This window comes from Crocodylus siamensis, chromosome 3, assembly GCF_052110815.1.
Source record: "Crocodylus siamensis isolate JL-2025a chromosome 3, ASM5211081v1, whole genome shotgun sequence".
In the NCBI taxonomy this organism is placed as follows: domain Eukaryota; kingdom Metazoa; phylum Chordata; order Crocodylia; family Crocodylidae; genus Crocodylus; species Crocodylus siamensis.
Window position 1 is genome coordinate 99,589,579 of NC_143397.1, and position 15,722 is coordinate 99,605,300.

The 15,722-nt window shown below is 42.1% G+C and overlaps 1 protein-coding gene across 1 annotated transcript in view; it reads right to left on the reverse strand.

Moving 5' to 3' along the window:
- SUSD1 (sushi domain containing 1) overlaps nt 1–15,722 on the reverse strand; it is a 106,031-nt gene that overhangs the window by 74,682 nt on the left and 15,627 nt on the right. The window contains exons 2-5 of the mRNA XM_090037654.1: nt 11,490–11,621; nt 8,128–8,283; nt 7,154–7,300; nt 2,847–3,026 (exon numbers count right to left, since the gene is read on the reverse strand). Of these exons, the coding sequence (XP_089893780.1) occupies nt 2,847–3,026; nt 7,154–7,300; nt 8,128–8,283; nt 11,490–11,621 (615 nt within the window). The remainder of the gene's footprint in view (nt 1–2,846; nt 3,027–7,153; nt 7,301–8,127; nt 8,284–11,489; nt 11,622–15,722) is intronic.

Consider the following 15,722-nt stretch of genomic DNA (forward strand, 5'->3'; position numbering starts at 1 on the left):
TGGCCTGTGGTGCTGGATAAGTTGAGCAGCACTGAGCTAACCTACAAAGGAAATTTAGGTTGGATATGAAGAACATTCTCACCACGAAGGTGGTTAAGTACTGGGGCAGATTATCTAGAGGTTGTAGAATCTCCATCCGTGGCAGTATTTAAGTGCAGGTTAGGTAAACACTTGTCTGAGAAGGCTTTGTTAGGAATGATCCTGCCTTGAGCAGGGGTTGGACTAGGTGATCTCCCGATGTCCCTTCTAGGTCTACTTTTCATGATTCTATGATTCTGTAAGGCTGGTTATGGTCCTCATGTCTCAGGCATAGTGCCTGCTCAGCAAGGCATTCTTCATCAGGGGACATCCCATGGTGGTGCAGGAACTGACTATGACTTTGCCTCCACTGAAGGTCCACCCACATATCAAGGGGATCTTCAACTAAGGAGATGTATATTGTTTCCCTTCCCTCTTTGGCATTTGAGTGGGGCTTGGATCCTAACCCTTGGGATATAAAGTTACTTTATACCAGAGAGAGAAAGAAGATTTTCCTTTCTAGTGCATATCCCAGTTTTGATATTCCCAACATTTGAAAAATTGTAAGAGCTTCTAAGGAGGGACATGGAAACCAGAATCAAGAGATTTGCTTTCCACTACTGATACATTTAAAATGAGGTTTTGAAGAGGAGAAATTGCCTTCAACCAAGACAAGGAAAAATCACGGAGGAAACATTTGTAGGTTATTCCAGTCTCAGGGGAGATAATTAGAAAATTGGGGCAATGGACTTAAAAACTGATTCACTTACTCAGTGGTTTTGAGGGTCTTCATAATAAAATTATGGAATTAAAAGAATGAAGAGGGAAGATTGAGTTAATGAAAGAATATAATTTGGGGCTAAAATACATTTTGAAATCCACTATGAATCCTCCACTACAATTAGAGATTATACATTGCTTCATTTAGAAAAATGAACAGTAGAAGCTAAATTAGGAATTAAAGTATTACCTTAGCTAAGGCTCACAAATGGAAGGGGGATGAGGGGATTGCAAAAGAAATCTTAAAAAGAAATAACTCTGAAGTTCTGTCCAGAAACAGAGATAAAAATAGACAAAGTCTGCAGAAGCCTCACCAGGTGACCTACAGTATCACCTTTAAATGGAAATTTAAAAATATGCAGCAATGGGGGATAAAACTGCTATGCTAATCACGTTCCTGTCTCTACCTCAGGAAGTATGTGCTGTGAAACACTAGAATGAGCTTTCTCTCCAAGAGATTACATGCAACATATGCACCTTTAGTCTGAACCTAAGTTACACAAACAGAGTGGTATATGATGCCTTTTAATTTAAATTAATAAGCAATATTTTGGAAAAGGGGACCTGTAAGAAAACCTTGCTACCCACCCATCATTATCCTTCATAGCTAGCAAAACTGAAAAGCAAACTTCAGAGATGTGTATTTGCTATGTAATGGAGCAAATATTTTCTTAGGTGCTGAGCCTCAAATTAGAACAAAGCTATTAAAGCAGATTCCCAAAATAGAGGCACTTTAAGACAGGCTGAAATACTGCCTAAGTAAACTTGAGCACATATTAAATTTGATGCTAAAGAATATAAGAATGACCTTTGCAGGGTCAAATCTGTGGGAGATGAATCCTGTAGTGACTGGAAAATGTAATTATGCCAATTTAAAGATTGAGTAAAAACTAATAAAGCCTCAGGGTATGTCAGTTAATATTCAGAGTTAATAGAAATTTTTGAGTAGTTGTAAACCACATTTTAGTGGGGTGACAATTTTTTTTGTTTATTCTTGCTTTTCATCTTAATGCGGACTCAATGGAGTATCCCTCCACTTTTAAAAGCAAAACGGCTATATGGTTTCTGCCAAACTGCAATAAAAATACTCTACTAAATCTCTGTAAGCAGCTGATAGTACTCTGACCCTCTAAGTAAAAAGCATTTTAAGTGATAGTAAGAGTTGGGTATCTAAGCAGCAGAATCAAACTCAGTGCTCAGACAGCAACAATCCATAAATGCACATCACTTAACTTCTGTGGAAAAGCTCACATGAAGTAAAAAGAACTCCTTGTGCCAGGAACTGCATGTGCATGCACAAGCATTTGCAAGATCATGCTCTAGCTCACATCGGGCCCTTAGTTTTTATTACACAATATCAGAAGTATTTTCATGTTTTTCAACAAAAAATGCATTTGTTTTATTTAAATATTTACCATCAGCTGACCCAAGCAAATACTAATGTTTTAGTGCTAAGGATAAAAAAAAGCTGACTAGCCTAGTTTCAACACAAAGGTGAATGATGTGTAAAAATGATGAACAGTCCTAAAAGTGGTGAATGGTCTGATCAACGGTTGCCATGTGGTGTGCCCATTGGTACTGCTGGCTCACTGCTCCATCTTGCTTCTAAGGACTAAATCCATTCTATAGTTATCTGACTGGTCCTTCTTGTCTGTGAAAAGCTCCACTTGGGGAATATTCAGTACACATGTAATTACAGTCGATTAATTTAAGTTGTTCATCTTGTGCACATAGGCTGAGTGAGAGATTTTATGTTGGTGTAAACCAGCAGAGATTTTCAGAGCTGCAGAAATTCACCAGCCTTCAGTCTTCACAATCCTCTAACTTTAATATTCTATAGCTTTATTAGCAATTCAAAAAAGAACTGCTTAACATACAGCTTTTATGTTGCCAGAACTATTCATGTGATGGTAAAGCTGGCAGATAGACTTCTCAACTTGGCAACAGGGAGTTTTCAAGCTGATGGCCTCGATGTGATGACCACTGTTCATGGTTATTACTGAAATAATGCTAATGATCAATAAATCTGTAAGTATTATTTTATTTACCTTTGCATACCAAATCAGCACCTTCCCACTGCCCTGTGGCACTGCAAACTGCTGTATGATTACCATTTTCCATCACATAACCATGCATACAAATATAGACAACTTCACTTCTATAGGTGGTCCTACTCAGAGGTGCTGAATAGGCTTTTTCGACAGAAGGTGGAACCCCACAATCCACAGCTATAAGCAGAAGTGGGAGAGAAAAAATAATCTTATGAGGACAATAGAAATACAGGATCCTAGTCTGCTCACAACAATGCCATGAGGCCCTTTATTTTAAAGTGAGAATTTGTTTGAGTTCAGATATATTAAAACATGCACTGACATATTTTTTACAATGTAAAAAACTCCACTGTACTGAAACAATCTTTAAATCTATGAAATTCAATAGCAGACTGCACAAAAAGGCAATTTCTTTGAATCAATGCCCATCACTTTTATTTGTTTTTAGTGTAAGCCTTTTGAAAAGATGTTGGCATATTTAAGTATGCATATGTTTACACTATAACATACCTCCTTCATTTCTCCACAGACAGACACCATCACGCTCAGAGACGCCTACTCTCCTCACAGAATTATACTGTAATTTCAAGATAATTCTCTTTGTTAACTCCTAAGTGAACTTACAGTCTTCCCAAACAAATTACTTCCATATTCATGTACATGTTTAAATCAGACAGGATTAAAGGGCCCATGCCACCTAAAATAGCCTGACATGAACCTATCAAAGCAAACTACACCTCAGTTATAATCTCTACTGTCGGAAAGGAACAATCTGTTATATTGCTTTATGAAAATATTTTGGAGTCTAGCTTGTAAGTAAAGTGTGTATTCCTAGTTTCCTTGAGCAAAGAGAGATTATAAATTGTGAGGTGTTATTAAACTAGATAGGATAAATGAGTCAATAGTAGGATTGTCAGACCATAAGGAATTTTTTTTAAGACTTCTCCATTAATAAAGAACAAAATGGAGCTGATAGTGCATTAGCATAAAATTCTTAGAAGTGTGAAAAGCTGGCCCTTGCTTGTAGCCAGCCTGGACTCTGGGCAGCTGCAGCAGGCAGGCTGCAAACAGCTGCACCAGGCTCTGCAGCCCCGGCATCCACTCCATACCAGTGATGGCATGCATACCTCAGAGCAGAGAGCAGGAGAGGGTTGCGCTGCCTCAGACCCTATCCCTGCTCTCTGCTCTGAGGTGCGCGTGCAGTTGATGCCAGCATGGAGCTGATGCCAGGGCTGTGGAGCCTGGTGCAGCTGTTTGCAGCCTGCCTGCTGCCTGCTGCCTGCTGCAGCTGCCCAGGGCCCAGGCTGGTTACAGGCAGGGGCTAGCAGCAGCACCAGGCTTTTCCTGGCATTCAGCAGCAGCACTGGGGGGGGTGCAGGTTGAGGAGGGCTATGGTGATGTCCAAGACCTGAAAATCTAGTCAACCAAACCCCATGACTGGCTGGGCTAGCGTGCTGTGCTGAGAAATCAGAGCCTCAAGTTCAAACCCTCTCTAGGCACAGGAGATCTAGAACCCAGATTCTCCAACTTCCTGAGTGCCCTACCCACTCAGTTACTGGGAGACAGGATAGGAAGGCCCTTCTCCTCCATGTTCTTCCTAGTGCACCTGCCCAGTTTGCATGTGCAGACAAATACCTATGCACATGCACTATTTGGCCAAGATTAGAATTCCAACCCATGAATAAGTTTGGCACTTAGATGACCCAAAATCTCATGTAGGCAACCAACTCTGTGCACTTAGATGGCAAGGAAGGGAACAAATGCTACTCTGAAGTGGGAAAGCAGAATAAAATACTATTGCCCCTCACTATCTGAACAACAGTGATATATCTTTAAGTTTGGGGCCTGAAATGTGTCCCTGGAGCTCCATGGATAGGCATGTACTCAACTTGAGGCAGCCAGTCAATTTCATGGGCAGATCGCAGGGCGGGCTGCCAATTTAGAGGGCTTATTGTGGTGGGATTCCCCCATGCTTCTCACTGCCTGAGGGGCCCTGATGGCCCTACTCCCTCCTGCTGATTGGTGGAGAGGCTGTCCATTTTATGACCCTGCCCCTTGCCACTGATTGGCTAAAAGGGCTGTTCATCATGCAGCCCTGTTCCTTGCCCAGGTGGTAGAAAAGGGTGGGGCCATATGACAGCGAATCAGTAGCCAGGGGTGGGGATGGCTTGCCTGCTTACTTTCGTGCCAGCAGCTCTGTTCATAATGAGCTATGCCAGTGTTTCTCAACCTTTTAAGTAGCAAGTACCCTCTAACTTCTGAAAATTTTAATAAGTACCCCACACTTATTTTTCCAGGGGATTTTATATTTACAGACTAACGTGTACCATATGTTGGAAGAAGGGCTGTGTATATAAGGCTGTGATATGACAGATGTCTGATCTGATGTGGATAGGGTTTCCACCTTTTACACCAGGGGTGTAGAACTCAAGTATGTACCTGAGCTAGAGGTGATGATGTTGTCCAAAGCTAGGAGGGCTGAACGCCAAATTATTATTGGGGAATTTAAAGTGCTGCGCAATGCGCAGCACACCAAATTTTTTGCCATAGTTTTGAGAGGAGGAAGGGGCGAGAGAGAGGAAAAGAGGGTGAAAGAGAGACAGATGGACAAGGAGGCAGCTGCTGCCAGCCACGTAGCCCAGGCTGTTCCCAGCAGGCAGCTGAGAGGCTGCAAACAGCCCTGGCAATGTGGCTGGCAGCAGCTACCCAGAGCCTGGGCTGGCTGCAGCCAGGAGGCTGCAAAGAGCTGCTCTGGGCTCTGGCATTGCACATCTCAGAGTGGATGGTGGGGCGGGGGGCCTGAGGCAACGCAGCCCAGAAAAGCCCAGTGTGATTTTGCAGATTTCATGGAAATTACAAAAACAGGAATTTTCTGTGGAATCAGACATTGTTCACAAAATCCATGAAAAAAAACTAACTAAAAATAAAATGCTGGCTCCCCATTGGGAGCTAGCAGCCCTCATGGCAGTTGTGACCTGGCTGCACAGCTACAGGCTATTAATCAGAAACATTCTCCCAGGAAATCAATTAAAAAAAAAATCCGAAGAGTAAATGGCTGTGTATCTCCACATACATGATAGAAAAAATACTCAGAAAAGTCCAGGTTAAATGGTATGTTCAGGTCACCTATGGCTCAGTGGTAGAATCCTTATCTACCACACAAGAGCCCTGGGTTCAATTCCTGGATGCCTGTGAAAATATAGCCAAGGAGAGAGCAAATGTCTGGATGCAGTCTGGCCTTTGGATTCTGTCTCAGTGCCCTAAAGGGAGGATGGCAGGTCTCCAAAAACTCCTACCTATGTAGGTGACCTCTCATGCATATACCATGATCTAGATGTTGCCAAATGGTATGTCCTTTGGTACTGCTCGATCCTGCTTCTAATGCATAATCTAAGATGATTTAGATTAACCAGTTCAAATCTGACTGGTCCTTCTTGTCTGTGTCCACTTGTCAAGTTCCACTTGAGGGATATTCAGTACACATTTAATTATAGTCAATTTATTTAAGTTGTTCATCTTGTCTGAAGTCCATGAGATATGCAGCTGATCAACACCTTTAAAAATTAGGCAACTTAAGGTTGGATATTTTAATCTAAGGCAACACACTATGTGCAATATGCTCTGCCATCTAACATTGCAATTCTCTGTATAAGACAATTCCATAATCACCACCTGTCCATTTCACCATGGATACAATGCACCCTGAGAACTGCAGTCAGCTCTGTGAGCCTTCTGTGTCCATCAGGTATGGAACTGCCATGCAAATTTACACTAGAGGGAAGGAGAAGAACCAAAAACAGAAATAAAATTTTCAAATTTAGATTAATTTCTGTGTATAGCAGGAAAAACAAGAGTCATTTATTCTTGCAGGCGGCACCATATGTGACAAGTGGATGGTTCATCATTTTATTATTCCTTTCCCCTAGGCTTGTGTTACTCACTTGACCTCATTCACCAGCCCTTTATCCCCCTCTTCCCTTCCTCTTGAAGCAACACAGTTATGCAAATAGGTTATGGCAGATTTCCTCTTTACTCAGAACCTAACTATATCACCTCCATGGCATAGCAAACTTCACTGACCTTACATACTCAAACCACTGCAGAGAGCCTGCGGCAATCTACATTTACTGTCACCCTACCATCCAAATATCATTTCAATATGGTGAATTCAAAAAAACAAGAGGTAAAGCCCACACAAAGGGCTGCTGCCCTGGGAAATCAGAAGTATAGGTCAGGGGAGGTACTGCCAACATCATGATGGACCCGATTATATCTGTAGCATAAACAACATCCAAGGCACTTACGTCTGCATGAAATCTTAGATGGATTAAAATATTCTGTTCCATTTTCTGGTCTGTAACCTTCTATGCAGTTGCACTTGTAACTTCCAAAGGTGTTCACACATTGACCTGCATGGCCACAGAGGCCTGACACTTCACATTCATCTATATCTGGAATCCCCAAAAAAAAATTATAAATCTTTTTTTTAATTGGATTTACTTTTTAAATTCCATCATCTGAGGGACTGACCCTGGAACATGCTGGGCACATTTACACAAGACACTTTACTGCATAGCAGACTAATCTACTGCGCAGTAAAGTATCATCATCTACATGTATGCAGCATTTACCAATTCACCCACTTCACCCTCCAGCACTGGCTGGGGAATCCCTAGAACAAGTTCCCTCTGCTCCCTTTCCCCCTCCCATTCTGAAAACAGGGACAGGCTGAGGGGGAGGAGAGGTCATTACTAGGGGAAGCAGCTGCAGGCTCCCACCCAGGAGCTAGATTCTCCTTCCCCCTGGAACCAACAGTGAACTTCTGTTTGGTCCAGGGGCTTGTTGTAACTCAGAACACTTCCTACAAAGTGTTCTGAGTTACAGTGGGGAGTTGCACTTCTGTCTATGCCCTCAAGTCTATATTCTGTCTAAAAGTGGAAACCCCACAGTAACAAAAAACTGGAAAAGCTGGAAGTAGGGGAAAGGAAATCATCCTTTTTTCCTAATGGCAGCTTCTTTTGGTCAGTAAAGCAGCTTTGCACCAATCATGTTCATCAACAGAACAAGGAAAAGTAGAAGAAAGGAGAATATAATCGGCCTAGCTCACAGCATGAGAATAACGTGTAGCTAGTACGTACATAAGTGGGCCATGGGTTACTTGTGAGTAAGAGTTAACTGCTTGCATGTGAGTTTTTAAAATAAAGAATATGACTGCAAAGAAACAAAAGTGTTTGCCAAACAGGTGGCTCTAAAAATTGAGTCTTGTTGCTGCAGTTACCTGTACAGTATGTGCCGTCATTGGGAATAAATGTCCTGTTGTTGTTAGAGGGACGATACCCATCCAGACAAACACAAAAAAAGCTTCCGTGAGTATTATGACATGATGTATACTCTCCACAGATCTTGCTGGCTCCAATCTGGCATTCGTCTTTATCTGTCATCGTATTCAAAAATACATCAAAGAGATTCAAATAAAATTTGCCCATCATTCTCAAGAAATCAGACTTCTGCTTGCTTTGATTTTTTTGTAATTTCATAACTCAGGGTAAATGATTTCTTGCCAGCTACCAGCTGTATTGGTGCAACCTACAGTAACAGGGTGCTCTGTTACTTGCAGGGGCTTGAGCAGCTGCCTGCAATCCCAATTAGGCACTGCTGCCTGGTTGCAGAACAGGGCCCAGCTGTTGCCTACAAGAGCAGGGCCCTGAACAGCAAAACAGCAGCAGTTTGCTGCTACAGCTGAAGGTCCAACAGCTGAGCTGCTACCCATAGAACATGCCTGGAGGTAAGAGCTGGGGCTATGGGGAAGGAGGCGGTCCCATGGTCCTGGGTATGACTGAAAACTGGACCCTGCCAGAGATGGGTGGCCTGGTGGGACTGTCTGTAGTGTAGCCAGGCCAGTTACCTCCCCGGTGAAAGGTGAGTATGAGGCACCTCCTAACCTCAGTCCCACATCCCTGTTGAGTGAGATCAAGCAGGGGGAGCCCAGACTTGCTGAGAGCACTGAGGCAGGACCTGGGTTGGTTGAGGGACCTGTGGCAGTGCCCAGACTCTACAGTGGAAGTCTAAGGCTGCATATAGGAGCTAGAGTGAAGCCCCAAGGCGGGGTGGGGTCATGAGCTTTGGGGAGCTATTAAGGAAGCTCCCGGGGCCAAGGATAAGGGGAGAGCCCAGGGAGGGCAAGGAGCCCCGATCCCATGGGGCAGGCTTGATGGCCCAGAGTATGCAGGCTTGGAGCCTAGTCTGTGGGGCCTGGGGCCCAGGGCTTGGAGGCCCAGCGTGTGGAGCTTGGAGGCCCAGAGTATGTGTGCGTAAAGACAGAACCCAGAGTGAGGGCACTGAGACCACAAGCTCCAGTGGCAAATGAGAGCCCTGGTGAGAAGCTGGAGCTCAGGTCCCAGTGGGAGCCACTGGAGGGAGAAGCATCTGCAAGACCTGGGACTCAATAAGGGGAGGTAGGAGTCATGGGTAATGCCTGTAGCATTGGGCTAGTAAATGGGCAGCCTCCCACCTAGGTAACATCTTGTAATCATTACCATAAAGGTGTGGCAGTGATTGATGGCAGTCACTCATCGTGGTGCCCTGTGACCAGTGGGGTCCCTCAAGGCTCTGTCCTGGGACCCATACTGTTCAACATCTTCATTAACGATGTGGACATTGGAGTTAGGAGTGGACTGGCCAAGTTCGCCGATGACACCAAACTTTGGGGCAAAGCATCCACGCCAGAAGATAGGCGGGTGATCCAGGCTGACCTGGACAAGCTCAGCAAATGGGCAGACGAGAACCTCATGGTGTTTAACACCGAAAAATGCAAGGTTCTCCACCTTGGGAGGAAAAACCTGCAGCACCCTTATAGGCTTGGCTGTGCTAGGTTGGTTAGCACTACAGAAGAAAAAGACTTGGGGGTCATCATTGACCACAAGATGAACATGAGCCTGCAATGCGATGCTGCGGCTAGTAAAGCGACCAAAATGCTGGCGTGCATCCATAGATGCTTCTCGAGCAAATCCCGGGACGTCATTCGCCCCTTGTACTCAGCCTTAGTGAGGCTGCAGCTGGAGTACTGTGTCCAGTTTTGGGCTCCACAATTCAAAAAGGATGTGGAGAAGCTTGAGAGAGTCCAGAGGAGAGCCAAGCGCATGATCAGAGGTCAGGAAAACAGATCTTACGATGACAGGCTGAGAGACATCGGACTCTTTAGCCTGGAAAAGCGTAGGCTCAGGGGTGATCTGATGGCCACCTACAAGTTTATCAGGGGTGACCACCAGGATCTGGGGGAACATCTGTTCACCAGAGCGCCCCATGGGATGACGAGGTCGAACGGTCACAAACTCCTGCAAGACCGTTTCAGGCTGGACATAAGGAAGAATTTCTTTACTGTCCGAGCCCCCAAGGTCTGGAACAGTCTGCCAGCGGAGGTGGTTCAAGCACCTACATTGAACACCTTCAAGAGTAAATTGGATGCTTATCTTGCTGGGATCCTATGACCCCAGCTGACTTCCTGCCCTTTGCGCAGGGGGCTGGACTCGATCTCCCGAGATCCCTTCCAGCCCTAATGTCTATGAAATCTATGAAATGAGGAAGGCGGGCGGTTAGCCCAGAAGCAAGTGGGCGCGCCAACAACTGACCAGACCTGGGATGCCCACTTGTTACACTGTCCCTGGATGACACTTTGATACTGTACATATGGGCTAGTATTTAATACATGGTACACATTTAAATATAATAAACACACTTTTCTATATATCTTAACACTACCACCTCTGAATCTAAGAACTGAAAGTATTTTAAAGTAGGGATTCAAAGATATGGCCTGCAAACTAGATACAGCCCAAGGACCACATCATTGGGTCCCACAGTGATGGCCAGACTGAGTGCCGTCTGGGACCCGCTGCTCCCCTCCACCCCCAGCTCCACGGGTATTCAGAGGGAGCAGTACTACTTGCATCCCATTCTGATAATAGAGGTGCAGTCCTGTATTGGCCAGACTGAGTGCCACAGGAACTAGACTCAGCATGTGAGGCGGGAGCGGACCAGTCCCACACCATTCAACTGGCCCATGGGACCATTTGAGTTTGACACCACTGTTTTAAAGTCATCGTCCTAACTGGAAAAATCAGTGAAGTGATTCTTTTGTTAAAAGTCCATTTCATGTTCTGGTTCTCAGTGAAAAAAATAATTGTTTGCAACAAAAATGGGGGAAATTATTACTTTTCTATTTCATTGAAAATTTAAAAAATATATAAAGATTTTTAATGCCTTCAATTTGGGGGAAAATATGGTCAAAATTCTGAGGCTTGTAAAACATGTAACTTCGCAGTGTCTCTTTATGTGGAAATTGAATCAAGTATCTCCGAATTTAAAAAGCACTAAAGATACAATATTACTAATACTTTTGATAGTGTGAAGGGCACAAAAATATTTATTTTATTTTAAAAGCAACCGATGAACCCACATTTTATAAGATTTTTTACAAATAATAATTACTAAAACAATTATAGGCCTTCTAGGTTTTGAACAAATTTTTAGAAACATTTCCATTCCTAAGATCTAAGTAACATCATTCTCAGCCACGCTATTAGAAATTGCATACTTCCCACCCTAATTTTTGATGATTTTATGTTAAAAAAAATAGCTTACCTTGACAATAAGTCCTCCCGTTACCCACAAATCCATAGTTACAAATGCAGACATTTTTGCCTTCTTTTTGGTGACATGTGGCATAAATATGGCAAGTAGCACAGACATCCAGGACTGAACTGTTTGTTGCATCTTTAAGAACATAAAGGTACAGTTAGAAAAAATACTAAAAATGTAGCTTGTGGGTTAGCTCACTGCATTGGGAGTATAAAACCTTACATTAAGCCCTGAGAACTGAGATTGTGTTCCAGTTCATCCCTGAGTCCAAAATAAAATCTAGACCTGTTATGTTTTAAAAAGCCCAATCAAGAAAAACTGACAGGAGGAAGAATGATCTAATTTCCCAGAACATGATATTACATGATATTATATATTTTTTGTTGAACAACAGATAGCACGATTCAGGTAGTAATGTTTGAAAATTTCCCGTTTAAACCAAGTTGTATCTGCCAGCCTGATTACACTATGAAAACACAACACTGTACTCCTGATAAAAAGAAAAAAATAAACAAACCAAAATCTTGTCCAAAATTCTTGTACCTTACTTAGAAACATACCTATAACTCTCCACTGACAAATATAAAGACTTCTAAACTTCATTCATTCTAGCAACCTATGCACAAGGCCTTCTTCACTGTATCCCTCAGCTGTCATTGATGGACTTCATCCCCACATTCCATAGCTCTATTTTATAGACAAAGACAGAGGCATAGATTGCATAGGATCGTATGAAAGCAGGGCAGGAAAGGATCACATGAGGTCATCTAATTCAGCCTCCTGCTCAAGACAGGATCATCCCTGACTAAACCATCCCAGTCAAGTGTCTGTGTAAACTTCTCTTCCAGTGAACTGTGAAACCTTCTAGGGATGGAGAGCCCACAGCATCTCTAAATGGCCTGTTCCAATGTCTAACCATCCTCTTAGTCAGAAAGTTCTGCCTAATCTCCAGTGTAAGTTTCCTCTGCACATATATAAAGGACATATCTACACAAATATTTAGGATCAAACCTGAGGTCACCCCCAAGGGAGTTGTTCTTCCCCATCTACATCACACCTCAGAGCTGTCCAACTGATGGCTCACTTGGAGTTAATTTGCAGCCCCAGCCCCCACTATTCTTGGTGTGGCAGCAGCTGTAGTCTCCAGGTTCCTCCTCCCTCCTCTGACTTCCACAGCAGTGTTAGGGGAGCCCACAGCCCAGGGCACCCATGACCACGGAGCTAAAGGCAAATGCAAGATGCCCATGGATTCAGTATGGGAGGGAGCCTGCACTGTGTGTGACCTGTAGGGTCAATGGCTTCCACTGGTGTGGCCTGAATGATGCGATGAGGCCTGCGGAGCATGTGGCCCCTGGCTGCTTGAAATGGACAGCCCTAGCATATCTTGCAGCCTGCCCCAAAGCCACCCTTGCTGCGATTCTTGTTTTAACATTGATGTATAGACTACATAGCCTTTCTTACATATACTGGAGAGAGGAAACGTGATGCAGAAAGCCTGGAAATAAGGAAGAAGGGGTTGTAGATTTACTAGTGGTGGCATCCCTGTGCTGGAGATGTGCAGGCCTGAGCAAGTTCCAGACAGAGTCCTGGAGAGAAAAAGACCAGCAGCAGGGGGTCATCCTCTGACCCTAACTTTCAGCAGAGCTTCCTGGTGCAGGATGGACTGCCCCTGCCCATCAGGATGGGGAATTCTCAGTGTGGATAGGCAGCCACAATTATCTGTACAGACATTCCCAAAGTGACCTGCCCAAAGCCATAAAGAAAGCCTGTGACACAGACTTTTGTTCACACAATGGATAAAATGGATGATTAAATAAAATAAATATTTAAATTATATTTTCTTTAAAATATTATCCTGTGCAGAAGTAATTTTGATGTTATAAGAGCTTATACCAAAACCTAAATATAAGCTATTAAAATTGTTTAGATAAATACTGGGAACATATCTGGTGCATCCACGTGCCCTGTTCGTATTCTAATCAGTTTTAGGTGTTGCTTTTTAACTTCTGAGGCAAACTCAACCTTCAGAAATATTTCATAATGTTGTTATTATTTCAGTCTTTGTTAGGGTGCAATGCTTGGCATTAACCTTTTCCAAATAAATGTATTTTCAGCTTCAGTTCTGCAGAAATACTTTTAGCTTATGTGATAGACCCCACTGGGGGTCTGTCAGCATCCTTACACATGTAAATATGGTCAGAAACCTAATCCATAGTGACCGCAAACAATCTGTTTATTTGCTAAAGTTAATAATTTGTTTGTTTATTAAACAATGAATCAATAAGTTTTAAGTGGGTAACATGTTCTGATATTTTTCCTGATGTACCCAGTATATTTTAGATTGCTTTAACTAATAATAACCTATTTTAAAATGCTGGTTTTGCCCATTTAATCAAATTCCTATTCCCATCCAAAGCCCAAGTACATTATCGTCTACTGAAGAAGAAATGGGTTACTCACCATTGTTTTAATATAGGAAAAAATATATATTGACAAGTGAACTATATAAGTACCTAAATAAATATGCAGATACTTAGCAGAGCAGCTCAAAAGAATTAACATGGCTCACAACTGTACCAAATCCCTTAGAAATCTGCCTCTGCTGTAGGGAATGCCACCCAGTTTTTTGGTCTCCGAGCTTCAATATTCACTTTTAGTAGCCTTCTGACAGGCAAGTGAAAACTTAATGGCCACATGAAAGGTTGTGAGTGTACCTGGCACTTGGCTCCCTAACAGAAATAGCAGCCTTTTAAGGTGTCTTTGTGAAATCCAGTAGCATCTCTGTGAATGAAGCTATTCGTTCATGGGTACAGATTCAGAAATGGAAAGCTATCTATAAAAGTGGCTGTTACTTTTATACTGCAGGGGTTACTACATCCATTCATACTTTGGCAACATGAAAATTTCCAGTCTTCTGTGTAAGCAACTGGCCATTCAAAATGGATGTATGCATCAGCTCCATTTCATATTATTTTCTCTCTTTTTTTCCTTCCTCCTTATTTTCATTTATTTTATTTCTCAGTCACGCCATACAAAGGAGTGTTCTCTACAGTATTATGTATACAATTCAACAAACATTTTCACTTTTGCCTGGACAGCTGCATTGTTTATCACACTATGTCTGTTTTTATATCCTTAATGTGTAAACAATTAGTACAAGGGTTGTAACACTTAAGATCAAGAACATGGCCCATAGAAAAATGACTTGTAACAAAGATATTCTAGAAATGTAGTTATTAATGTAGATATTCTAGAAATGAAGGTTTACCTGAGTATGGCATATATGATTAATTTATCACAAATTAACATGAACTTCATATACAAGATTTTGACTGGAATAAAATATGTAATTGTTTCCTTAACATGTTTATTGATAAAAATGTGTTTTGTGTTTCTCTTTTTGTATCCTTTTTCATTATCTTACCATATCAAACTGATTTTCTCCTTGACTGAAACGGTAACAAAATAGCTTGAACATACACAAATGCTGCAAACACATAATTAAGCCTATTTAGCATTTTAAAGAAGTATTTGAGAGTGCAACAGTTAACTATTTCACACAACAATGGATTGAATGTACAATTTTTTTCCTAGAGATACAAAATTAATTTCCATGCTAGAGATGATACAGTTCATATGATTTGCATGTGTAAATTATGAATTTTTTAAATCACCTCTTGCAAGTCGCAACATTGTCTGAAAGGTATTTGTGATTTCATATAGAGACAGCCTCAAAAAGAAGGCAAACGAGGAACATAGGTTGGTTTTTGAGGAGTAATGCACACCAGTTTTCTATATCATATAAAAAGGCCTTTTTCAGTTGCAGATCATATTTATTTTTATCAAAAGTGAATTTAAGATTTCCTTTGAAACTCTTATGAAATAGCACACAATTCTTATTTCAAAGATGATGATGCCCTTATTTGCCTTTTTTTTCTAAATCATCACAGGAAACAAAAACCTATTCCTGTACATTTGCAACCAGTGTGCCTTTTAAAAACTAAATTAAGTTCAGAACAGCTACACTAAAAGCTACCTCAGGATCTCTCAAATCTGATGATAGGGAACAGGGAGTATCTTCCTGCAACCACAGTCACAGGAGATAACTTATTTTGCCATTACATTGGATGATATCATGTCATCTCTTGCCTCCTGATGGCAACATTCAGTATTTTCCTCAGAAACTGAAATCGCCTTATCCAGTCTAGTCAATGATATATTCTGCCTGGACATGGG